Source organism: Salvia miltiorrhiza, chromosome 2 (genome assembly GCF_028751815.1).
Source record: "Salvia miltiorrhiza cultivar Shanhuang (shh) chromosome 2, IMPLAD_Smil_shh, whole genome shotgun sequence".
Classification (NCBI taxonomy): Eukaryota; Viridiplantae; Streptophyta; class Magnoliopsida; order Lamiales; family Lamiaceae; genus Salvia; species Salvia miltiorrhiza.
In genome coordinates this window covers 64423753-64450438 of record NC_080388.1, presented here as the reverse complement: position 1 = coordinate 64450438, position 26686 = coordinate 64423753, and the positions used below count along the sequence as shown (strand labels likewise).

General features: G+C 39.5%; 4 protein-coding genes and 1 pseudogene across 4 annotated transcripts; 1 reads left to right on the top strand and 4 right to left on the bottom strand.

Annotated features, from left to right (window-relative positions):
• Nucleotides 1–5657: 5657 nt before the first annotated feature.
• Nucleotides 5658–7948, bottom strand: LOC131009887 (uncharacterized). The gene is made up of 3 exons (XM_057937289.1): nt 7466–7948; nt 5855–7384; nt 5658–5783 (listed from the first exon to the last, which is right to left on the bottom strand). Exons 1-3 carry the CDS (start codon nt 7502–7504, stop codon nt 5658–5660), a joined length of 1695 nt encoding a protein of 564 aa, XP_057793272.1. The 5' UTR covers nt 7505–7948.
• A 1463-nt stretch (nt 7949–9411) lies between these two features.
• On the bottom strand, nt 9412–10260 carry LOC131009886 (extensin-like). The gene is made up of 3 exons (XM_057937288.1): nt 9755–10260; nt 9590–9662; nt 9412–9489 (listed from the first exon to the last, which is right to left on the bottom strand). Exons 1-3 carry the CDS (start codon nt 10258–10260, stop codon nt 9412–9414), a joined length of 657 nt encoding a protein of 218 aa, XP_057793271.1.
• Nucleotides 10261–10502: 242 nt separating this feature from the next.
• LOC131011141 (protein DYAD-like) lies at nt 10503–14456 on the bottom strand (annotated as a pseudogene).
• A 1823-nt stretch (nt 14457–16279) lies between these two features.
• Nucleotides 16280–17545, top strand: LOC131011140 (8-hydroxygeraniol dehydrogenase-like). The gene has a single exon (XM_057938921.1). It carries the CDS (start codon nt 16346–16348, stop codon nt 17408–17410), a length of 1065 nt encoding a protein of 354 aa, XP_057794904.1. The 5' UTR covers nt 16280–16345; the 3' UTR covers nt 17411–17545.
• Nucleotides 17546–19500: 1955 nt separating this feature from the next.
• Nucleotides 19501–26058, bottom strand: LOC131011139 (calcium-dependent protein kinase 29). Its single transcript, XM_057938920.1, has 8 exons — nt 25246–26058; nt 21180–21323; nt 20865–21017; nt 20673–20788; nt 20406–20573; nt 20202–20329; nt 19873–19972; nt 19501–19790 (listed from the first exon to the last, which is right to left on the bottom strand). The coding sequence occupies exons 1-8, from the start codon at nt 25916–25918 to the stop codon at nt 19707–19709; spliced, it is 1566 nt and encodes a 521-aa protein (XP_057794903.1). The 5' UTR covers nt 25919–26058; the 3' UTR covers nt 19501–19706.
• Between the last annotated feature and the right edge of the window lie 628 nt (nt 26059–26686).

Genomic DNA, 26686 nt, shown 5'->3' with positions numbered 1-26686 from the left:
GTGAGATTAATTTCTTTGATACTAGACATGAATTTGGCTTTATTGTTGTAAGTATGAGGGAACGATAAACTAAACGACTCTCATAGTTGTTCAAAAAGAGTTGTCATTCAACAAAATTTGATTTCATTTGGCAAATTGTTGAAGCCCAGTTAGGCATTTGACGATTTACAATATTTAGCCTCATTGTAGATTTACATGACATTCATTGCTAAGATGCATACACTTTCTAACTTTGTATCCATGCAATGCAGGAGATCCCGATCGAAAGAAAAGTTAAAAATCTACTGATGATCCTTTATGTCAAGCTTGAATTGAGTTTTGGAAAACTTAAAATTAACTTCCTAAATCTAATCAAGCTTATTTTGAGCTTAATCGAGATTAAAATGCCTTGTAAATATAATTTAAAAACTTATTAATAATTGTCGAGTATATGAATATATAAAAATATAATATAATTGGTGATATCTAATCTATACCTATTTTTTAATTTATTTTAAGGGCAATAATATAATATTATTTTATTATGATTATTGTTATTATTTTTATTATGATTATTATTATTATTATTATTATAAACATAGAAGAATCCCACACTAATCACAATTCTTTGTTCTTAAGCGATGCTAATAAAAAAATATTCTCATACATATTGTGTACTCATTGAACTCTAAATATGATTAGAATCACTCTTTCTTGCCAAAATCTCATCTTTAATCTAATCCTATTTGTTTCTCTCATTGATTTTCATAGATTAGTCTAAATAACTCAAACATTAGTTATTGGATCTGGGCAACTCTCGTTCTCTTCACATGCACACTCACGCGAACACAATTCTAGAGCAGTAAAAGCCTTTAAGGTATATCAATTAATTTCATTCCTATTATGGACTGAATTAAGATTTTATTAAAAAAAAATCCTAAAACCCTTGAAAGCACAAAATTGCAGACTAAGGGTCCAAGCCTCATTAAAACTTTTATGGTGAGAACCCACACCAATAAAGAGAAAAGAATACTCGTCTAAAAATACAAAACCTCTTTACTTAGCATTCTTTTTGTGTTACTTGTTTGCCTTCACTTTTGCTTTGTCTTTAGTTGACACTCCTTAATTGGATACCTGGGAACAACATTAATTCCTTGAAGCTGCTTGACGATAAACTATCCATTTCTTCCAAGTAGAACGTCGCCTTAGTTTGTCTCCCTACAAAATATATGTATATATATTTCAATGACATGCAACTCGATCACAATTAAATTTGAGGAAACTAATAAACAAATACCAAAAAATAAAAAAGATAACTTTTTTAGCTCCTCTTTAAAACTAACTCTTTTGTATACCAAAATCTGTGAAAGGACTAAAATACCCCTTACGGTGCCCACCACTTGAAGCCAAAGTCAAACCCGTGTCCACGATGGCGGACACGATGGCGACGATCGTGGACACGACCGTCGTCCATCGTGATCACGATGGTGTCGCCGACCATCGTGTACACGCGAGCCGTCGTGTCCAACGTGGGCACGATGGTGGACACGACCATCGTGCCCATCGTGGGCACGCGAGCCATCGTGCCCACCCCGTCCATCGTGTTCACCTCGGACGACGCCCCCATCGTGCCCACGCCGAACGACGAGGCCCCCGACGTGCCCACCCCGCGAGCGCGCAGTCGTGCCCACGACGGTCGAGGCCAATTGCCCGTGGGCACGATGGCCACGACGGGCCGAGGGGACGATGGCCACGACGGGCCGAGGGGACGATGGAAGCTCACGATAAATGGCTCGAACGTGGTCACGACGCCGTGAACTCCGGAATGTCATTAATGAAGTGCAGATTTGGTGAATCTTTTCGGTTGAGACTAGGAATAACTTTTGTGATGAAGAGGTTGTTGGTGATAATAATTGTGGAAGCTTGTAGTTGTTGTAAGAACGAAAGAAATCCAAAACCACGAATTAAAACCAAAGAACGAAACAAAAAGAACCACGAATTAAAACCTAAACCCTAATCAAAGAAATCCAAAGATCAACCATAAAGGAAGAAGAAAACAACAAGAGGCGACGTTCCTTCGTTCATCTCGCTTCATATAAAGGTATGTATGTTTTGTTCCTCCGTCTACTACTCACAAGCATGAAATATGAAAAAAAAAACGTGAAAAAACATTCTAAAAACGGCTTTTATGATTGTTTCGTTGTTTGAACGTTTTGATCTCATGGAAGTATATATGTTGATCATGAATATTGTTTATTTTGTTTCAAATAGGTCACACATTAGAGTTTATGTTTCGACGTCATGTTATTAGGGTTTAGGGTTTAGCCCACATATTCGAAGCACACCATCGTCATCACGATGGCACTCACGATCGTGGCCACGATCGTGTCCACGATCGTGAGTGCCATCGTGATCATGATGGTGTGCTGCGATCGTGGGGTTGACAGTCCATGTTTTAAGGTACTTTTAATGGTTTTCTGACTGTTTATATTACATTTTGTTAATTTCAGATGTCGGGGCGACGTATTATGATACATCATGGCGGTCGTTGGGAGCGATCAACATATATAGATGGGGAATTCTTTGTTGCGTATATCGATTCCGGTACAATTAATCGTGCTAACCTCGTGGATCTTATTAGAGAGGGTTTGGGATATCGAAATGAGACCGAATATACGTTATGGTACGTCACAAACATCAATGGTATTAAAGCAAAAGTTCTATTGAGGGGAGATATGGAGTTGCTTCGATGGTTAGCAGATCCTAGAGAGGATCCAGAAGTTTATGTGATTGAGAAAGGCGGTTCTTCCGGCCCCGATAGTAATGTGAGCCGCAACACTATGAGAGGATGTACCTCGGCTGTACATCATGATCAAAGAATGCCGTATCATGAGGAAGATGATGAAGAGGTATTCGATGAGGATTATGAGGAAGATGAAGCAGAGTCTACATCTGAAGACGATGTGGAAGATCGTCGCAATGAGTTGCGACATTTTTCATCGGATTATCAGACTGCAAGCTATGTTGAGCATGAACATGGCTCGCGCGATTGGGATATTCCATTTCCGTACATTGAAAGTATATTACAGTTGGGGTGGGAAGAGTATCATCCAATAGCCTACGGACTGCTCGAGGTAGGGGCCATATTTCGATCCAAAGTAGAGTTGAGGATAGCTATAGGAATTTATCATTTGGAGCACTATCTAGAGTTTGCAACCGATCGTTCTACAGATTCTCGTGCAGTGTACATATGCAAGAGTGGTAGGAAGAACTGCACTTTTAGATTATGTGCAGTAGAGGCTGCAACTCTTTGGAGAATTACTAAGTTGACATTGGATCACACATGTCAGGCGGATTTGAATCGTGTTACTACAGCACGGTCTGTGAGTGGCGAGGTGGCTGCATATTATTTTGCCAAAAAATTAATCGATGAGAAGGTTGTTTTGAGGCCAAAGGAGATGATTGCTGAGATGCGTAGTAAGTATGGCGTTCAAATGCTATATTGCTTCGCAGTCAGAACTAGGCAGCAGGCGATAGAGAGAACGTATGGTGACTTCAATATGTCATATGTGAGGCTTCCATCGTATCTTTATCTATTGAAACAACGTAATCCAGGGACTGTTTATGATTTGCAGACGACTCGTGAGGGTGTGTTTTGCCACATGTTTGTTGCCCTCGGGCAAAGTATTCGGGCTTTTGAGCAGTATCTTCGACCGGTGATTGTAATAGACGGAACCCACTTGAAGGGAAAGAACAGAGGAGTGTTATTTGTTGCTGTGACAAAGGATGAGAACGATCAAGTGTTTCCTCTAGCAATTGGCCTCGGACCAATAGAGAACGATGAGTCGTGGACTTATTTTCTCTACAATCTACGGCGGTGTTACAATCCTCCAGAAGATTTATTAATTGTGAGTGACCAACATAAAAGCATTCGGAATGCAGTTCAAGCCGTGTATCCAAATGCATTCCATGGACTGTGTTATCACCATCTGTTGAAGAATCTAACGCCCTATGGGAAGACAGTGGCCACGGTCTTCTATGAAGCAGCATATTCTTATCGTCACGAAGTGTTCGAAATTTTTTTTTCATTGCTGCACGACGCTAGTCCGGATGGAGCTCACCGACGACTTTCTCAAATTGGACCGGAGAGGTGGGCTAGGTCAAAGTGTCCGGTGCAACGCTATGGATTTATGACGTCTAATGCAGCGGAATCGTTTAACTCTCGGTTGTGGTGGGCTAGGCGTTTACCAGTGTGCTCTTTACTTGAATCGTTTCGCACACTTTTGGAGGATTGGTTTGACGAGCGACGTACATCGTCTGAATCGAGAGATCATGAGTGATAAAATATGATTTTAAACATAATATAATACACTAAACAAGTCAGTAATCGTATTTAAATTCGAAATTGAATGATTTTAATAACCACACGATGACTACCACAAGCCATCGTGGCCATAGTCGTGAGTAAGACATCGTGGGCACGATCGTGGCAACCTTCGTGTCCAACCATCGTGATCACGATGGTTGCCCACGATGGCCATCGTGTCTGCACGATCGTGGGCACGGTCGTTTGGGCAGGGGAAGTGGAACACGACGGGAGGGCAGGACACGATGGGAAGGACACGACGGGAGGGTCACGACGGGAGGGAAGAACACGATGGTAAGGACACGACGGGAGGGTCACGACGGGAGGGAATGACACGACGGGAAGGACACGACGGGACGGTGACGACGGGATTGCAGGACACGATGGGAGCTTCCCATCGTGCTCACGATGGGAAGCCCCCATCGTGATCACGGCAGCCCATCTCACCTTCACGGTAGCCACCATTACCAACAACATACGATGGCAATATACAAAAATCAACATCAAAAAGTGAACAACATACCAAATTAAAAGCAAATAACATGAAATATGTCTCAATAAATCTCAAAATAAGTCTCAATATGTTTCAAATTTGAGTGAGACAAAATATTCTAGATCCTACAATCCACCTATACTTCTTGATATATTTTTCGTTGATTTGTTCCGAATGTCTCAGCTTTTTGTCAGGAGTGGCAACTAAACGATCAAGATACATGCAAGCGAAAGGGCCGCAACTGTGGTTGTCGACCTGGGCGAACTGGGCACTACTCGGCATCTTACGAAGCTCCATCTCGTCTTCTCTCTTTATCCGAGTTGTGTTCTCCCAATAACCGGAGAGCTCTAATAGACGAGGCATGAGACGAGTAATGGGCTTCATCTCATCGTCGCGCACAGAAGCCTTGCCTTCATCAAACAGGTGTGACAATGAGTCATACAACTCGACCTTCCAATCAACAAGTCGAATTCGCACAGTGACCCAGTGATTTTTGCCCACAAGACAAATTGCAACAATCTGTTGAAAAAAAAAATATAACTTATAGTTTAATAAACCAATAAGAATACCAAATGCAAATTACACTAGTATACTATACTTACAAAATCTACATTCCACCACGGAGTTGAATTTGTCGTATCTAGCCCTTTAACCAAGCGTTCGAGTCCTTCAGGTAAAGTCCATTTGGGATATGTTGGCTTTCCCTTCACCTTCTTAAAATTGGGATCCTTTGGATGCAGTCGGGTAAGGTCGGCATGCAATACAACCTACAAAAAGTTGCAAGATACAAGTTCAATAATAATGATAGGAAAACAAGAATCACAAATGAAGGATCATAGTAAAACTTACATAAAAATCAGTGCCGATGACTAAAGTAGTAGACATGCTTTTTTCTTTGGCTATCCCAAGACGTGTGCGAATAAAAAGCACGTATTGGTCTATGACCTGTGAAGCATAAACTTTGAGGTTAGTTAAGGATGTACATAACACAATACAAATTATGAATTAAAACTTACATCTTGGGTGAAGTCCATGTCGGTATTCTCAAGATCATCGAAGAACTCTTGATTTAAAGGAGCTTCTGTCGCAGTCACAACTGCAATGGAATTAGGTCCACTAATTCTGAATTTTCTGTACTGAGTCCTCAATACCTCAGCAGTAGACGGACTTTGACCCTTAAAAGGAGTCCGAATAGCAGCAGACGGTCTACGCTCTCGAGGCCCCAAACTCTTATCGCCCGTGTCCTCATCCTCATCCTCCCCAAACTCCTCGAGATCATCCAAATCAACACTAGGCTCAGATGTTTGTACCTTATCATGTGGCTTAGACGCTTTCTTGGCCTTGTCAGGAGAATGTAAGGTACAAACCTTATCATATGGGATATAGGTCTGGTAAGAGGCTCCCTTGATAGGAGAGTGCGACACAGGTACCACAGACTTGAAGAGGTTGGTAAACTGTTGCAAAGCAGTAGCCTCATCGGCGGGGGCATGCTGGGGCTGCAAAGGAGTACCGGCCTCGTTGGGGACGTGCTGAGGCTCCCAAGAAGCACTGGTCTCGGTGGGTATGTCCTGAGGCTGAAAAGCAGTAACCTCCTCGGTGGGTATGTCCTGAGGCTGAAAAACAATAGCCTCATCGGCGGGGGCATGCTGGGGCTGCAAAGGAGTACCGGCCTCGTTGGGGACGTGCTGAGGCTCCCAAGAAGCACTGGTCTCGGTGGGTATGTGCTGAGGCTGAAAAGCAGTAACCTCCTCGATGGGTATGTCCTGAGGCTGAAAAACAATAGCCTCATCGGCGGGGGCATGCTGGGGCTGCAAAGGAGTACCGGCCTCGTTGGGGACGTGCTGAGGCTCCCAAGAAGCACTGGTCTCGGTGGGTATGTGCTGAGGCTGAAAAGCAGTAACCTCCTCGATGGGTATGTCCTGAGGCTGAAAAACAATAGCCTCCTCGGTGGGGGCATGCTGAGGCTGCAAAGAAGTACCGACCTCGGTGGGGACGTGCTGAGGCTGCAAAGAAAAGGCCTCATCGGCAGCGACATGCTGAGGCTGTGGCTGGCGGGAGCGACTCTGAGAGTGGTGGGAGATAACATCCTCTTCCCGGAAGAGTGGAGGACTCCTAGAACGCCTCCGGCCGGAAACTGCCCTCAATCTGTCATCGATAACTGCTCTCAATACAGCAAGAAAGCCTGTATCAGAATCATCAGTCAAAACTGCCCTCAATCTATCATCGATAACTGCCCTCAATCTGTCCTCGATATCATGCCCCCTGTCAGTGCCCCCTTCGTTGTCTGGGCAAGGCCGTCCGTGCACACAACACACTCTAGCTCTCTCTCCCCCCTCTGTTGGAGTGAGAAGTGGAGTGCTCTGTCGGGGGCGCTTCGTCCCGCGTCGTGCTTTCTGTACAGGCGCCTTCAATGTTGTCTCATATCTTGAGGCAACGCGTACAGGAGCCTCGAAACGAACATCAAACATATCCCCATTGTCGAAGCTCATCATATAGTACTCATCTAACTCACTAGATGTAGCTTCCAACACAGGATATACCGGCCGCTACAAAACAATATAACATGCACAATATTAGAATTCGAATTTTAATATAAAAAAATTATATAATAAAAAGATAAAACGTACCCGCTTCTCTAAAAAAGTTGCAAAATCAATCTTCCTCATCTGTCGAGTGCTCCATCTCAAACAACGAGGCAATATCTCCTCGCGCTCTCGAAAGCCACATTGGCTTCCCAAATCTGGAACGGCCTCGTACGACCAAATTTGTAAGGCCCAAACCGGACCATAAAAGTGGTAATCTTTTTCAGCTTGGTCCGGGGCAATCCCAACAGTGTCTATGTAGTAAGACAATGCGCCATACGTGTATGAGCCCCATGGAAAGGCATCCCAACGCTCAAAATCCTCAACTAATGTCCATGCCCAATCCTCGATCACTGGATTATCCCGACATAGGAGGAATAGATAGTACACCAAAAGATTGGCAGCCTTCAAATAGTCTTCCACATCCTTGCCAAGGCTCTTCTCATTGAATCTCTTGCGCAACACATGCACCTTCGTGGATACACCATTGAAGAATCGATTGAATATACCATTCCGTGGAGGCTTGTGTTTTGCATATGGATCAAAATCACTATTGCCAAAGTGAAGTCCCGTGACAAGGGCATACTCCGTCGGCCTAAATCGAATGGTCTGTCCACCAACTTGAAACCAAGACTCGTCACATGGTATATCGCTACCTTTCAATTGACGAGCTAGCAAGTGGTGTAGAGCATTACTTGCACTATGGTTTCTCTTGATATCAATCAACCGTCCTACTACGCCTTCTTTAAATCTCTCTAGAGCCAACGGACCGCCTTTATCAAGTAAAACATTCTTGACCTCCTTCAATATATCGGTCCTCATATAAAGATTAACTCCACGGGTCACGTAGATCAATGTAGGCCTTTTCCAATCACAATTAATCTACAAAATCAATGTATTAAAAACAAATTAGAAAGATAATCATGTATTTGAAACAAATAATACAACAATAAAAAAAAAAAAAAAACGAAGCGGGGTAGGCGGACTGTCGAGATCACGATGGGAGGCTCCCGTCGTGACCACGATGGACGCCATCGTGGGCCATCGTCGTGACCTCGACGGCGCCATCGTGCCCACGATGGGGAGCCTGCCATCGTGAATCCGACGACGAGACCCCCGTCGTGCCTACCCCGCCCCAAACCCCCGTCGTGCCCACCCCGCCCCAAGCCCCCGTCGTGACCACGATGGACGCCATCGTGGGCCATCGTCGTGACCTCGACGGCGCCATCGTGCCCACGATGGGGAGCCTGCCATCGTGAATCCGACGACGAGACCCACGTCGTGCCTACCCCGCCACAAGCCCCCTTCGTGCCCACCCCGCCTCAGGCCCCTGTCGTCGTGCCCACCCTGCCCCAACCCCCGTCGTCTCCATCCACGATCTTTCCCCCAATTTCAGCCGAAAAATTCACAAAAAACACCAAAATTCTCAAGTTGTTTTCAACAAATCTCAACAAACTCTAGCTATTTACCAACTAAACATGATTCTCAAAGCATTATAACACATATACATGCATTTAACAATGAATTTAGGCTCCAATTTTTCAAGGGAGGCAAAATTGGGCGAAAATTAGGGCTCACTCACCGGAGGAGTAGGATGTGCGAGACGCTCCTCCTCTTCGGAGCTTGTCGCCGACACCGAGTCGTCGTCGTTCCGGTCGCGGTCGCCCATCTCGACGTCGTGACTGGAATTCGATCGTGAGGTGGCGCCGGTCGTGAGCGTGTCGTGAGTTGGGAGAGAGAGAGAGAATTTGAATTTGGGGGTGGAGGGAGGAGAGAGGAGGGGCCGATGACTTCTCTTTTTTTTTTTTTTTTTTGCTTTTCTTTAATGATATAATGTAAGGGTATTTTAGTCTTTTAACTGATTTTGGTATACAAAAGAGTTGTTTTTAAGTTGAGGCTAAAAGAGTTATCTTTTTTAATTTTTGGTATTTAAAAACTCCGGCCCCATTAAATTTCATAACATAGCATTAGCAAAGAATGAAAAAAAAAGGTCAAACCTCGACTTCGATTGTATCTGAATGTTTCAAGCTGTCCAGAATCAACTTAATATCATCTGTCATCTCTTTTATCTGTCAAGTCAAAGTTTCCATAAATATAAATATAAATATACAAAAACAGAAAAGCATGAGCAATATGCATGAGTCTTACTCGATTAAAATCGGCAATAACCTCAATCGAAACCCATCCGTTGTCGATGTCCATTTGGTCTTTCAGATGAAGATCTTTGGCAAGATTATTGTCACTGCAACACCAAAAATTATTTTCAATTAGTATCTTAGTTAAAAGAAAAAAGAAATATATATATATATAAAGTACAAATGAATTAAATCGAACCAAAAATAATATTCAATTTGTTTGAGAATCTTGTGGCTCAAATCTTCTTCTTTCTTTGGAGGGAAGGAATTGGAAGGTGGACGCAACGGTAAAGGCGGTGCTGATGGTGTTGGTGTTGGGAAGGAAGGTGGATGCATTAATGGTGGAGTAGTATAAGCTAAAGGAAAAGGCGGTGCTGGTGTTGGTGTTGGGAAGGAAGGTGGATGCAATGTTTGAGTATTGTTCCAAAAAGGCAAAGAAGGCGGTGTTGGTGGTGGTGGTGGAGAAACAAACGAAGATAATGAAGGCAATGTTTGAGTATAAACGTAAGTAAGGTTGTCCCAAGAGGGTATAGGTGGTTGTGGACGAACAAACGACCAAGATACAGGCGGCGGCGTGTACGCGTATGGATGGTTATAAGGTAGCATCGGATAAGGGAAGAAAACTGGCTGTGGCGGTGGCGGTGGTGGTGGTGGCGCCACCCGACGTCGATCATTAGGCATTGATCTTGCAGCTGACGATTTCATGGCCGACTCAGCAAATTAACTAATGAATCAGAGAGTTTGTGTGTAGGAAGAGAAGAGGACCCAAATATATAATGATGAATGTGGCGTGGTTTCGATCGATCCTTATAGTTATAGGAGATGGATTTCTAATTAGTATCAATCTGGATTTTGATTCCTTATATACGAGTAGTACTATGATACTAGGAAACCAAATTGATGAGTAATGATATATGAGAGATAAAATAACGCGCGTAGGATCCTAATTGATGAGTATGATAACATATCTCCCATATCTCCACTGCTTGATATATGAAGGAAGCATTATATATGGCATGATATTAAATGTTTTACTCTCACAGTAAAAGAAAGGAAGCTATAAGAATATATATATGTATATATGATGAACTAAAGTTGATCAACCATGGCTGGAATCATCAGATGCAGACTTAGTAGACAGTGCCAACCAGCTTCCTACCTCAGAAGTCGCCGGGCAGCAGCTCGTCGTCGTCTCTGTATAAGCACCGCCACACTCCAACGGCAGCGTATTTGCAGCAACCTTGTGCTACAGGAAAAGAAGATAATAAGTCCCATTTTCATAGCTTTATACATCAAGAATTTCTTGCATAGATAGATAGCTCAGACCGCTTACCGCATCATCGAGATTAATGATTGGGGCATCATTTAGATTGAGTAAAGAAGGGGTGTTAGACAAGGTGGAGACTGTGACTGTAACTGCACGTTTTTCAGCCAATGGCTTGACTATGGATGGCGGTGGTGGCTGATACTGATGATAGTGATGAAGCTGAGGTGCCACGGTGGAGGAGGAAACTGAAGGAGGTGTGGGAACCTCAACTTGGACCTGTACAAAACTAGTGGAGTTATCAATGCTGCTGCTGTCTTTGACCATGTTTGGCCACAGGAAAGTCCCCTGTGGCTTGCAGATTCTGAACCCACTCTTCAGCCTTTGTATCTTTGCTGTCTTTTCCTCTAACTGTAATGTTTTTTTCTCAGCAGTTGCACTTAATGCATCTTGTACTTGCTGTTGTTTGCTCTTGCTCTTGCTCTTGCTCTCTCTCTCCACTGCTGTTTTCTCTCTCACCATGTGTACCTCTTACTACCATTAATGAAGAGCCTGTCTTTGCTATTTCTGTCACATTGGGAGCTAGCTTTTCAAATTTTCCCTTCACCGTGTGAATAAATTGGATTAACTCATACTGTCATGAAAAACAGGTCTATCTCTAAGTCTAACAACAAGTCTAATATTACAGAAAAACAAGATGCATAGATGATGTCTCAAGGCATTAATTTGCTGTTCATTTAATACATACCTCAATGTCTTTCACAAAATCTGAGATGGTCATCAATTGTTCCTTGTACTTTTCCTAAAAAAGCAAAACATCAATGATTTTTTAGCTCAAGATACAGAAATTTGATGATCAACTTACTGAAGCTGAGCAGTATACATATAGTTATATATTAACTATACCACTGAAAGATGCACGCAGCCAAAATGGCGTTTCGAGGATTCCAATGAAGCAGCAAGCTGATCCAGCTTTTGACTTATGTCAAAACGGTTTGATTCTTCTGCGAGTGTTTGATTTTCTAGTTGCTTTTTCTTGGAAGAGATTTCACCAACTTCCCTGAAATCACATAAATCATAATTACTGATTTAAAGCTAGATACATTAATTACCTTTTTTTCACTATTATGTAGGTTACATATATCAATCACCTTCTCAACTTTCCAACTTCCTCTTCCAACTGCATTTTTGTTGCCATCAATTCCAAACTTCTGTTCCAGAAACAAATATTATTAAAAAATAATAGTACTAAGATAAAGTGCATATCTTCAAACAATGATTTAACAGTTGCCACCTTTTTATTTTTGAAACATCACCCCTAAGCAGCTTCAACTCTCTAGCACATATAGGGTCTTGAGTTGGCGAGTCACCGAGTTTCCAGCCAGGAGGTGGCACCCAATATGGGTCAGGAGATGATCAAACAGCCCCGTGTCGCCTATCCTCTTTCTTGCTTCTGCTCTCAACTGAGGCCTCAAGATCGGTTTCTCAGCTTTTGCTCCCTTTGATTTCATCACCTCCAAAAGATTTTGCTCAGCAAGCTTGTACCTTCACATTATCTTGCTTTGATCAATAAAACTAGCAAATTAAAGAAGTAGAAATAGCTAGATACCTTGGAATATGGCTCCTAATTCACATCTACCTTTCAGCAGACCAACGATCTTTTGGATCTCTTGGAATGAGTGATTCCCTTGATCTATTACTACCCTTTTTCTTGACCTGATTCTTCTGTAGGAACCATATTTTGATATACGGTTCGTGTGCCCACGATCCATTTCGGATATCTAACAAGTACATACAAAAACCATAATCCTACAAGGTAGTAAAAGAAGTATACCTGCGAAACGAGAAGTGATCGACTCCAGAGTTGATCTTCCGAATTGTTCCCACGGCAAGATTCGACGTTGGATGGCAACGATCTTCGAATCCTATCTCAACTCCAATGAACAAACACTCTCAATCTCTTTCTTTCTCAATTTCTCTCTTTCTCAAAATTATGTCTAATTGCTACGTGATTGTTCATTCTTAAGAATGATATCACATATTATTCTTATCTTTTACTTTTGATTAAAATAGCAAAAGATAAGAATAATAGCAATTATTATGTTTGCCATTTTACTTTTGATTAAAATAGCAAAAGATAATAATAATAGCAATTATTATGTTTGCCATTTTACTTTTGATTAAAATAGCAAAAGATAATAATAATAGCAGTTATTAATGAGAAAGAATCTAGAGATAATGAATTGTTTGTCCACTTGAGATTTAAGCCTTAATTTGGGCCAATCGGGGATCTACTAGCTCGAATAAAGTTTGGCCTCCCAGTGCTCGATTTTTCTTATTCAGCCCAGAATATAAATCGAGACACTAGTATTAATTTATTCCACTAGAAAATTAATACTGAATTACCTCTTTATTCTTTAGGTGAGTCGGGGCTAGTATTAGACTTAATTAATCTCCGTGTTTAAGATATCGAATATCCATTAATTAATTAATTCCTCTGACGATCAATTAATTAATTAATTAGTCGTTTAATTATAAACGACATCTCGAGTGCTACCACTTAAACTTATTATCGTATCAGAACTAATTCCACCTGCAGGGTTTAATACGATAAACTTATTAAGTTTCTCGAGAGGATATTATCATCCTGTTATTAGCAGGACACGGATCCTTATTGCAATATAATCGCATGTCAAATAATAATTGCTATCACCCAAAGTATCGAGTATATTGAGCTTCAAGAGAACTCTCACCCATGATAAATCAAAGCAATAGTCAATCTATTATTCACACCGATTAATCCAACTAAGGTTAAGACTATTTAAGTCGCCGAGATCTTGATTCTTAATTAGTCAGAATATAAGAATTCATCTCACTGTGATCCTGTTCAATACACGAAGGTACTAGCATAAATAAATAGCCAAGACAAACTATTTATCCATTTATGCTACAATCTAAACCAGCAACTCGTCCATAGTTGCCTCGATTGTGAACTCAATTTATATCTCAACTTTTTCCAATTATATGATCTTCTGTGATCTACAACACACCATATAATCTATAGTATGAGATAAATTGGACTATAATAGGATTATGCAATAACAATAATTCAGATAGGAAAATAGTAGTGAATAAGGTATCAATATATACAAGCATAAAAGTGTTGCTTTAAGTATATAACCCTTCATCTTCTTCTTCTTCTTCTTCTTCTTCTTCTTCTTCTGCGTATGATTTTGCTTTTGCTTTTTGATCTCAAGCTTTGCTTTCTTTGTTTTCCTTACGCTCAAATTCCTAAAAGAGTACCTCTTTCTTTTCAAGTTCTCATTGATCTCCTTAACCTTGATCTTCTCTTCTTCTTCTTCTTCCTCTACTCCTCCTTCTTCTTCTTGATCTTCTTCTCCTTCTCCTTCTCCTTCTCCTTCTTCTTCTTCTTCTTCTTCTTCTTCTTCCTCCTCCTCTGCATTTTCCATATCTTCCCCTCTCTCATCATCTCCACATTTAGGGTCTTCTTCTGTAGATTCTCCACCATCAGCAGTAGTACTAATCCCATCTGGGATTCCTCAACTCCATTGACAAGGCTTGAAGACGAGTTCTGAGCAATGTATACACCATTGTCATCACTCTCCTTATGCCTACCCAAATACTTTAGTTGCCTTCTTATCCCCCATGACTCGAGTGTACAAGAGATTTTGTGGTACAAAACTAGTTCTAATAATATAAACTTATAGAAATATAAATAGACACGTGTATATAATTAACAATAAATCAAATAAATATCATGTTTAGATAGCATAATATGTTATAAAATATTATTTATATTAATTAATTCACAAGCCTTTTTTGACCCAAACTAACTCATAAAGTAGAGATAGATAAAGTAGGGTCTTCCAGAGATTCATAGAAATATATATACAAGCTCATGATCAAACTTTTATCGAGTCCAATTTTGGTCATGTGTTAGCCACTTAGTTAATACCCAGTCCATATACGCTCATAAACATATATAGAAAAACTCTACATTTTATCATTCCAAAATAATGAAAACGTTACTATAATATTATGTTTAAAGAACCTTTTGATTACATTCTACCTTTTAGATTGTGCATGTAAGATGATGGTTGGTATTTATACAATTATAAAATTAAGTATAAAATGAGATAATTTAATTAGTAATGAGATGGTAATGATATTTAACGATTTATATATTTTCAATGTTATTTATGTACTTATACTTTTTGTTTGAACTTTTTAGAACCTGCAACCGCTATCTTTGATGTCTATTGAGTAAATTCATGTTTTCGTGTAGCATGCAATCTCGGTAATAATTAAACTCATGTTCTTGTGTAATAGCCTACAAATTAAATAGGAAGTAAATCGCCATTTTAAAAACTACGTGTGACACAGTCAAATTTACAAATTTATAAAACCATCAATGAAATCTGAATACGAGACATTTGACATCAAAAATATTCATCCCACATCACTAGATATATTATCAATAAGGGGGCACTAGATAGGTTCTTAATCTATACACAAAATCTCATGTACACCTGGGTGTACCATACGTTCAGATTAATCCGTACTCAAATTCTGACCCGCATGCTAATCCAAGCCTGCATTCTTATTCAAATCGTGTAAATGACATTATTCAGTCATACAAATGACATTGTTTATAATTGACATTCAATTATATAAATGACACTGTAACATTTTAAAATATTATAGTATCATTTTCAATCTTATTGTGTTATTTAAAATATTATAGTGTCATTTACAATCTTATAGTGTCAATTATAGAAAATATCATTTATATTTCTGAATAGTGTCAATTATACACAGTGTCATTTATACGTAGTGTCATTTGTATAACAGAATAGTATCAGGTACAAGCAGTGTCATTTGTATAACCGAATAGTATCATTTACACGATTTGAGTCAGGACGCAGTTTTGGATCAGGATCTGGGTATGGATCAACCCGGGTGTACCCAAGACCACCTTTAATCTATATATCATTATATTGTTTTTTTCTTTCTTTTGGTGAATCTTTATATTGTTTTTGTTTGCATTGAGTACCAATAGAATTTCTTCATTTCATGAGAAAGCTAGCTTGAAATGTTACTAATATATAAGACCCACTGGAAGAGATGATTTGGGGACCCAAGTAAAATCCCTGTACATGGATGTTGTAATCTCACTCCTTAATTCTTGGTGAGGCTAAAATGGGTCGAAATCTCTTTATAATCTGACTCTTTTCTTTTTTTGGTCCTTTTCTTGATGGTGCTGGAAATTGCTAAAGATCATAAATGCACAAATATATTGGACCCAAAAAAGAAGAAGAAAAAGCAGAATTCGTGAATAGAATAGAATAGAATAGAGATCTCAGCCGTGACGTGTTCACAAACCCCTATCTCATCGATGACGTCACTCTTACTTGATTCTATTTATAGCGCACCATGCCTCACTCATTTCTCCACCACATCACTCTCTCCCTCTCATTCTCATCAGCCACACACCTTCCTACTTGAATGGCGAAATCAGTTAACGCCATGGGATGGGCCGCCAGAGACCCTTCCGGCGTCCTCTCCCCCTTCAACTTCTCCCGCCGCGCCGCCGCCGACCGCGACGTCCAGTTCAAGGTGCTCTACTGCGGCGTCTGCCACTCCGATCTCCACAGCATCAAGAACGAGTGGGGCAACACCCAATACCCAATCATCCCGGGCCATGAGATCGTCGGCGTCGTCACCGCCGTCGGCCCCAGCGTCACCAAATTCAAGCCCGGCGACAAGGTCGGCGTCGGCTGCCTCGTCAATTCCTGCCGGAAATGCGATCAATGCGCCGCCCATCTCGAGAATTACTGCCCGCAGCTGGTGCTCACCTACAACAGCGTTCTCCCCGACGCCTCCGTCACCTACGGCGGTTACTCCGACGTGATGGCGGCCGACGAGGACTTCCTCATCCGGTGGCCCGACAATTTCCCCATGGACAAGGGCGCCCCGCTATTGTGCGCCGGGATCACCACCTACAGCCCGTTGCGGTACTACGGGCTGGACAGGCCGGGCCTCCACGTGGGCGTCGTCGGGCTGGGCGGGCTCGGCCACGTGGCAGTCAAGTTCGCCAAGGCTTTCGGGACGAAGGTGACGGTGATCAGCACATCCGCCGGGAAGAAGAAGGAGGCCATCGAGACCCTCGGCGCCGACGCCTTCCTCATCAGCCGGGACGCGGCGGAGATGCAGGCGGCGGCGGGGACCTTGGACGGGATCATCGACACGGTGTCGGCGCAGCACCCGCTGCCGCCGCTGCTGAGCTTGTTGAAACCGCACGGGAAGCTGGTGCTGGTGGGGGCGCCGGAGAAGCCGCTGGAGCTGCCGGCGTTCCCGCTACTCATGGGGCGGAAGACGGTGGCGGGGAGCATGATCGGCGGGCTGAAGGAGACGCAGGAGATGATCGATTTCGCAGCGAAGCATAATATATTGGCGGAGGTGGAGATGATTCCGATGGATTACGTGAACACAGCGATGGAGCGGCTGGCTAAAGCCGACGTCAAGTATCGCTTCGTGATTGATGTTGGGAATACGCTCAAAACCGAGTAGCTACTCGACCTCATGATTCTTTTTGAATTACAATTGATAGTATTCTAGTTTATGGCTTTCTTTTAATAAATAAGCACCGGAACTCATGTACTATTCCTATTAAGTTGCGATATTATGGGACTATATTTTATGATACGTTGCAATATAATAGCTGGACCACAAAATTAAATACGATTAAAATCGTTCTTGACTTTTGATTAACTCTCCTTTAATGACACTTCTGAGTTCTGACTAGTGGCTGTGCATTTCACAACGTATAAAAATCGATTCATTAGTGGTGATTATTGAGCAAGCAATACATCCTTGATAGAATTAATTATATATTGGTGTGCTAATATCAGAAACGATCACATGTCCACCGTGGGTAAGCATAACGTGCCCACCAGTGATGTGGTAATTGTAATTAGGAAAGAGAATTAGCAAATCTTACTCTAATTACAATTGCCACATCACTAGTGGGCACGTTATGCTTGCCCACAGTGGGCATGTGATCGTTTCTGGTGCTAATATATCCCTTTTTTAAGTGAAAATAAAGAATAAGAAAAGGTAAAATTTACTTTTATAGAAAAAGAGGAAAATGAAATAATTGTTTGTCACGGATTCTGTCCTGGGAAAATAATCTGATTCCAAAATATTATATTCATGTGTTTGGTTAAATTTTTGTCAGATAGAGAAAGTAATCAGAATCCTGAAAACAAGGAAAGTAGTACAACTTTCCAGGATTCTTATTCCTAGCTTTTCTTAGGTATTCTTTTTCATCATTCTCAGGATTCTTACTTACATATATATCCAATATTATTTTTTTATAAAATGAAAATTATTATTATTATTATTATTATTATTATTATTATTTTAAGAAAATCATAATTTAATTTTTAGAATCATGAATCATACTTATTATTATTATTATTATTATTATTATTATTATTATTATTATTATTATTATTATTATTATTATTATTATTATTATTATTATTAATTAATTAATTCATTCATTCATTCATTCATTCATTCATTCATGAATTATTTTAAGAAATCATAATTTAATTCTTAGAATTATGAATCATACTTATTGGTTATTATTATTATTATTATTATTATTATTATTATTATTATTATTATTATTATTATTATTATCTAAGAAAAAATGAATTTAATTTTAGAATTATAAATCATTTAGTTAATCTTAATAATGTACTTTGTTGTTACTATAAAATTAAGGGTAAATATCACTTTAAACCCCGAACTATTTTCACACTATCAATTATATTCTGAATTATTGAAAATAATTTTTTAAACCTCGAAAATTATATTCTGAATTATTGAAAATTAAGGGTAAATATCACTTTAATTCTTACATATATTAATTAAATATATTTATTTAATGATACAATCCAGAATCCTAATAATTAATTTTGATATTTTCAAACACTGGATAATGAATCTATTAGGATTCATTTTCCATGAAATCATTTTCATGGGAATAACAATCCCAATTCAGATTACTTTCCTAACAAACAAACATGCCCTAAGGGATTTCAAGGGAAGAAATTGGTTTTATCCTATGATTAATTTACAAGTTAATAAGATTTAAGAGAACGCACCCAATGGTTAAGTACAAACTATTTTTCTGGTAAATACATCTCTAATATTGATATAAAACTGATTACGTTTACAAGAAAATAAGGGAATGTTTGGTTCAATATGAAGGGAAAGGGTAAATAATCGAGAAAGGTGAAAAAATGGTTCTCTTTCTCCATTTATTTGGTTCATTATAAGGAGAATTTACTTCTTTTAATTTTGTTTTTTACTATTAATTTGGTTCATTAATGGGAATCAACTTTTTCTTAATAATAACAACCACAATAATAATCATAAAAGTAATACTCCACGAGCATTGTATAATTCAATTGTATTCCTCTCCTTTGTAAGATATCGAGTAAGTATCTCAATGCCAGCTTTTTCCAACCTAAAAAAAATAAAAAAATAAATTTACATTTTTTACGCTTATAGTTATAACGACCCTAAATTTATAGTAGAAGATTTTTCGGCTGTTTCCAACAAAACACAATCAAGAACAACATACGATATCAAATAATCAAGTTGAACTTGAACTTATGGAGTTGGATAATTTGCATAAGTACAAAAGTATGCCCACAAGGAACAAGTTATGAATAGAAGCAAAATGGCGGAAATACACACAGATTCAATATTGAATCTTGTATAATAATGATATTGAACCACACCATCCTCATGCATGCACTCAGGCGCTAAGATTATTACAAATTTGTAGCAATTATTCCATCTTTAATTGTTGAGGAGAATCCACCGTTCCTTTCTTCATCATCGCCACAAATTCGTCGTAATTGATCTTCCCATCCTGTTTTGCCGAAAATTAAGAACAAAATAACATTTAAATATATAGAAAATTAGTCTGCAAAATAAATAAATCTCTGGATTACCTTGTCTGTATCGACATCGTCAAGAACCTCGTCGATCGTAGCTTCATCCCCCATCCCGTATTGTGTCATGGCTTGTCTCAGCTCATCTCTTGTAATAAATCTGATAAATGATTTGTAATATCTATGATGCATAATCATAAACAATATGCAGTAATATAAATTACTCCCTCCGTCCCACGAAACATGTTTTTTTTTTTCCTTTATTCACATTTTCACGTTTTCACCTACCACACTTAACACATTAAATATATTATTTTTCTTAAATCTCATGTCCAAAAGAAACGACTTATGTTACTTGGGACGGAGGGAATAAGTGTTAATATACGCACCCGCTATCATCCTTGTCAAAATACTTAAAAGCCTTGTACAAATTCTCTTCTTTCTCCAGTCTATGCCGATGCATGGTTGCAGTGATGAACTCCACATAGTCTATCGTCCCATTCTTGTCAACATCAGCCTAACAAAAGAGAAATAATATTAGTGTTTAGCTTTGATTATCGCAGTGTAAAATGAATAAATTAATTAATTGTTACAGCTTCCATGAGTTGTTGGAGTTCTGCTTCGTTCAGCTTGGAGCCTAGCTTGGTCAAGCCAGTTCTGAGTTCTTCGTATGTGATAGTTCCACTTCCATCAGTATCAATGTTATCAAACATTTGTTTCAATCCCTTGATGTCTTCTTCCGACATGCTTTCTGCAATAACCTTCAAAAACCCATCCATATATATTAATTTTCGTATCATGCTTTCAAATAGGAGTATATATATATGGCAACTTTGCAGTGGCAAAATATATATATATACCTTGAGAGCGACCTTCTTGAGCTTGTTCATGGCTCTAAATTGCTTCATTCTGATTAGGACAGCGCTGTCGATGGGTTTGTCGGATGCGTCGCCGTCTTCCTTGAGCCATGGATGGTCTGCTCAGTAGAGTTGGTTGAGAATTAAATGTGACGCTTAGTAGTAATGAATATTGTGTGGTGTTTAATTACGTACCAAGTGCTTGGGCAGCAGAAATTCTCATCTTGGGATTTATGGTTAGCATTTTCCTGATAAGATCCTTGGCACCATCTGATATGGAAGGCCACGGAGACATTTCCAGATCTAAACGTCCCTTCAATATTTCTTCGAATATGCCTTTTTCTGTCTCTAAAATGTACAACAATTAATCCAAATATTAATCAATTAACCCAATTTGCGGACGGCATGGAGCTGGTAATTCAAGTTTAAATAACGGATAATTATGGATTCGATGGACTCTTCTATCAACTTAATTAGATTAGCAAATTAATGAGCTAGAATTGGGAATACCAGCCCAAAAAGGAGGAAATCCACTGAGCAGTATGTAGAGTATGACACCAGCACTCCACACATCGATTTCCTTGCCATAATTTCTTCGCAATACCTCAGGGGCCACATAGTAAGCACTGCCCACTAGATCTCTATAAACTTTTCCTGAACAATAAATGTAGTACTTAACTCGAGTTAAAGAGCAAACATAAGCAAAAATGACAACATTAGATGATGCAAATTAAATGGATCATTTATTAACACGTCTATACAAGTGCAAATTAGTTAGAGCCCACAGGTGTATATATGTTATTAACATAGAGTGATTAATTTACCTCTTTTAATAAGGTGTATGTTAAAGTGCCCACTTTAATCCAAAAGAATTAATGGTAGTGGTTACTGACAAACATGGTTTTCGTACCTCAATTCCACATGTTTTGTTGTCATTTCCCTTCATGTTTTGCTTGTGAATGCTTGTTTGTGCCCGAATATTTAGTTTTATGAAGATTTGATATCTTTGTGTAGTTTTGGAGTAATTTCAGGAAAAATCAAGGATTAATTGGAGGATTTTGAAGATATGATATTGAAGTACGTCTCGAGAGGAATCCGTGAGCGCAAACGGCGACCAAATCCGAGTCCGGACGAGGGAGAACGGAGCAAAACGAGCGGACTGTGCAAAACGTCCAGTACCCCGCGGTCACCACCCGCGGCCGCGGGGTAAGACCGCGGGTCAGCTGTTCCCGACTCAGGAGACACCCGCGGTCACCACCCGCGGCCGCGGGGCGGGACCGCGGGTCCCCTGAGCATCCCCCACGTTTGAAGGCCGCGGACGCGGGCCGTGACCGCGGGAAAAGGGCGGGGCTCCCCCAAGTGGACCCCAAACGCGATTTTAGCCTCAAAACTCCATTTTTCTCTTCTTTTCCCCAATCATTCACCACACACACCCACTTCATCTTCCCCAACTCTCCAATCCCAAACCCTAGCCTCCATTCTCTACCATTTTTTCTCTCTTCCACACACAAAAACAACACCAAAATCAAATAAAGAAGGGGAAGACTTGGAAAGGAGCTCATCAAGACTACATGATTGAAGATCAAGATTATAGGATTTGTCTATGAATCTCTATCTCTCTATATCTTTATTTATGTTTTCTTATGACTTGAGATTTGCTTTTATTATGAATATGCTTGGCTAAAATCTCTTATCTTAGGGATTAGATTAGATGGATTTGTAATGGATTGATTTCTTTGTTCAATATATATCTTGATTGTGCTTATTGTTATCTTTTCAAGTCCTAGATTTATCTCTTGTATGATTGGTTGGCCACCTTTTGTGCATTTCTAATTTGTGATTTGAATCGGGAGAGGATAATTACAATAGATTAGGAGTTTGATACATATCATCTCAATAAACCGGGAGGTTGAGAGGTGGGTGAGGGCTTGTTGATCTTTTGTGCTCTTGGGAGTTATAGGTTAGAAATTGACCGGGGACGGCAATTATGACCCGTAATCTACTGTTTTAGTCGTCCGGGAGGGGGCTAAAACTAGTGGGGAGATCGCCCTAGATAAGTAGGCCATATCAAGATTTATATTGATTTAGATTGAAGTTCCTTACGATCCATCGAAATCTAGTCCCTAGGATAACTTTCCTTCGAGTCATTCCCCAATTTATTAACTAAGTTTATGTTATTGTTATTTACTTTGCTTGCTTTAATTTAACTTTGATTTAACCTTCAATATCTCTTCATCTTTGGTTGTCTAAATAGATTGAAAACAACTTATTAATGGTATTTAGAAGTTTGAATTCACCAATCCTTGTGGGATACGACCTTGCTTCCCTTATATTGCAACTACACCGTATACTTGCGGCGTGGTGAAAATATTAGCGAACAGTTACCCACTTTAAAAATTAAAAGGCCAACAACTCGTTATAAAAGAAAATTATACTAAAATTACTTTGATAGACTCAAAGCTTCACCTCAGTGTTCTATATTACCCAAATCGTAAACTTAATTTGCTCGACAGACTTGACGAACTCATGTAGAGCATGTCGAGCACTAGTGACAAAATGCACTAATGCTCGATCGCTGCTAGTGGAGCATGTCAAATATTACTAATACTCAACATGATCGACTATTACGAGTCGAGCATGTAGAATATTGGTGACAAATTCACTAATTTTAGATGCTCGACCATTGAGAGTTTAGCAATCAAGCCTTAGTGGTCGAGAATTTGTAGACAGTGGAACGCAATGGTCGAGCTAACAATAGTGATAAATGAACTAATGCTCGACATAAATGTAAAGATATCTTAAATGGGTATAATTTATATTTTATAAAAGGTAGTATTTTTTATATATATTTATTCTTTTAACATGGGTAGATACCATTTTCATAATATATATATATATATATATATATATATATATATATATATATATATAGGGGAGGGCTACAGTAAAAACACTTCTTAAAATATAAATATAAATATTTTTTAATGTATGAATTTTATCCAACAGGGTTACGAATTCATCCAACATGGTTACGAATTGTGAAAAATGAATTTTTGCTACCTTTGGGATTCGAACCCAGGACCACGAATTCATCCAAAATGGTTACGAATCAACCGTAGATCTTGATGATCTAAGGGCTGAAAATCATTTATATTTTATACACTTAAGAGTGTTTTTATTCTAGCCTTCCCCTATACATATATATATATATATATATATATATATATATATATATATATGTAGAAATGTTCAACAGAGAATGCTAAATATTTAGAGAATAGAGAATTTATGAAACAAAAACGAACAGATCTATAATTTTGATGAACAAATCAATGTACCGCATGAACAGAAATTTGCCCCGAATTCGAATCATGCTGGTGGCGAGTTTTTCTCTATTTTTACTAAATACGTCTGTTCATTACTTATGTTGATCTGTTCGTAAAATGTATAGATTATATTTGTTCATGATGAACAAAAAGATAATTCTCTATAGAACTCAACCCTATATATATATAGGGGTGGGCTAAAGTAAGTAACTTAAATTTGTGCTCTATATTAAAATTCCATAATATATTACATCATTATTGCTCATAATAATAATAATAATAATAATAATAATAATAATAATAATAATAATAATAATAATAATAATAATAATAATAATAATAATAATAATAATAAAACACTTGTAAGAAAATCAAAATAAAAAAAGGTTTAGCTATGTTAATGGACAACACCACATAGATAACGATTTTTTGTCAAAATCGTTATTTTTTCTTAAAATGCGCACATACATAATGGTTTTTTTTAAAAATCAATTATGTATGAGGTGTTATGGATGTGCATTTTTGTAGTAGTGGAAAGAGAAAAAGAAAAACAAGATAGAAGGGGGGTTGACCTGTCATTGTCTAGTTGACCTAGTCGTGTTGACCTGAAGTGGCATCCACACATAAATCCTGCAAACGTCGGATTATCCTACTGTCCCATCAATTCTAAATTGCAATGCATGTCCCAATTCACCCTAATAGTCCATGCAGATGCCCCTTTTTTCCCCCATGCTTCTCGAAATTACTATCAAATTAAACATATTTGTCCTTACTAAGCCGCGTAAAACGTAGTGCGATTCCAATCTCTTCATCTAAATCATTATCCCATATTTGATACAGAATAGGAACGTTTTCGCAAACAATAATCACTTCAGCATTTATTCATATTATAACAAACAAGCAACCCAGCCCCAACTATAAAATCTCCCCTATATTGAAGGAGCTAGGATGAGCTCAAGCGCCCCCAACTATGTATAATTGTGTATGTATATATATTTCGACTTTATATAGCTCCTTCTATGCTATATTTTTGGCTCCATCCATGTATTTATATACTCTATCAGATATAATAGGACACACTTTAAAGATGATCATTATTAATTATGTAAGTTGTAATCTTGTACTACACAAAAGAAAACCGTGGCGTTTAAATAATTAAATTTGCGCAGCAACGAAAACTTTACAGGCAAGCAATCCTGAAGAATCTAATGGCAAATTAACAAGTAAATTAAATAAATAAAAAAACTGACCTGACTCGATGAAGACAGAGAGGCCGAAATCGGTAGCCTTCAAGGGCGAGTGGTCGTCTCTGCTGACCATCAAGAAATTCTCGGGCTTCAAATCACGATGCATAACGCCCATGAAGTGAGAAACGTGAACCACATTCACAATCTGTCTCCCGATCCTGGCAGCCTCCTTCTCGGAATAACTCCCCTTGGCGGTGATCCGGTCGAAGAGCTCGCCGCCGGAGCAGAGCTCCATCACCAAATGCAGATTCTTGCTGTCCTCATATGCGCCTCTGAACTCCACGATGTTGGGCTGCCCGGTCAGATGCTGCAGGATCATGATCTCCCTCTTCACGTCGTCCACGTCCTTTTGGGTTATCAGCTTTTTGGTTGGGATGGATTTGCAGGCGTATTTCATGCCGCTGGCCTTATCTGTGCACAGATAAGTGATGCCGAACTGCCCTCTGCCGAGCTCTTTGTCCAGCTCGTACAGCCTGCTTATGTCCACGTATGGTTTTCCGAGAATGCGGCCCACGGTTGATGGGAGTGGAGCGGGTGGCGGCGGCGGCGGCGGCGGCGCTGCGTCGTGGAAGGGGAAGTGCTGATTGTAAGGGAGAGACGGGGACTCTGTATCTGAGGATGATGATATCGGAATGTCTCTCGATTTCCTGCATAACTTTGAGAAACAGAATCCCATGTCGAGAGAGGGAGAGAGAGAGAGAGAGAATATGAATATGATGTTGGATGGGGAAAGCTGTTGTAGTCGCGATGTTATGGAATAGCGGGGAGGGGTCTACTTTTTGAGGTGCTTTGCTTTGTTGTTTGTTTGTTTGCTTCGGTAGTCTTTGCCTCTTCTTTATCGCTTTCTCTATCCTCCAAATACAATCAATTCCAAATGATGTTTCTTTTATTTCTATATGTTATCATTACATCTATATAATCAATATCTATATAATATATAAAAGAGGAGTTTTTTCCCTCCATTTTTCTCTCTCCTCTCCCACCAATTTTTCACTATTATTTTACTCTTTTCTCCTACTAATTTTCTCTCTTTCTCTCTCCTTTTTTTTGGGGTTAATTACGCCACATGAACTATACCCCCATTTCCAACTTTTTCATGAACTTTTTTTTTTATCAAAAATTCCATGAACTTAATGTGTTGAACAATTTTTCCATGACTTTCAAGAATCCCCAAATTAAGTGCTGATATGGCGTAGCCGGCGGCGAAAAGAAACGACATCGTTTAGTTGGGGGTAAAACGACGTCGTTTTGAGCCAAAACCTCTCTCTCTCGGTTGGGGGTCGAACTCGCCGCCGTGGCTGGGGGCGGTGGATCTGCGAGCATGCTAGGGAAGGCGGCGAAGCTACAGGGGTGGTTGGTGGCGGCAGATCTGCGAGCCCAACCATGCCAGGGCTAGAGGCGGTGAATTTGCGAGTCCAACCATGCTAGGGGAGGCGGCGGAGCT

Bases quoted from the DNA above. Each gene is read 5' to 3' on its own strand.
- LOC131009886 (XM_057937288.1), bottom strand. From the start codon at position 10,260: ATGAAATCGTCAGCTGCAAGATCAATGCCTAATGATCGACGTCGGGTG. The intron at 9,663-9,754 runs GTTCGATTTAAT...TTGGTGTTGCAG, and splicing joins CAAATTGAATATTATTTTTG to TGACAATAATCTTGCCAAAG. The intron at 9,490-9,589 runs GTTATTGCCGAT...TTGACTTGACAG, and splicing joins ACGGATGGGTTTCGATTGAG to ATAAAAGAGATGACAGATGA.
- LOC131011139 (XM_057938920.1), bottom strand. From the start codon at position 25,918: ATGGGATTCTGTTTCTCAAAGTTATGCAGGAAATCGAGAGACATTCCG. The intron at 21,018-21,179 runs GTATTCCCAATT...TGTACATTTTAG, and splicing joins ATTTCCTCCTTTTTGGGCTG to AGACAGAAAAAGGCATATTC. The intron at 20,789-20,864 runs GTACGTAATTAA...TCTACTGAGCAG, and splicing joins TTCTGCTGCCCAAGCACTTG to ACCATCCATGGCTCAAGGAA.
- LOC131009887 (XM_057937289.1), bottom strand. From the start codon at position 7,504: ATGAGGAAGATTGATTTTGCAACTTTTTTAGAGAAGCGG. The intron at 7,385-7,465 runs GTACGTTTTATC...ATTGTTTTGTAG, and splicing joins CAACTTTTTTAGAGAAGCGG to CGGCCGGTATATCCTGTGTT. The intron at 5,784-5,854 runs GTAAGTTTTAAT...TATGCTTCACAG, and splicing joins ACATGGACTTCACCCAAGAT to GTCATAGACCAATACGTGCT.
- LOC131011140 (XM_057938921.1), top strand. From the start codon at position 16,346: ATGGCGAAATCAGTTAACGCCATGGGATGGGCCGCCAGAGACCCTTCC.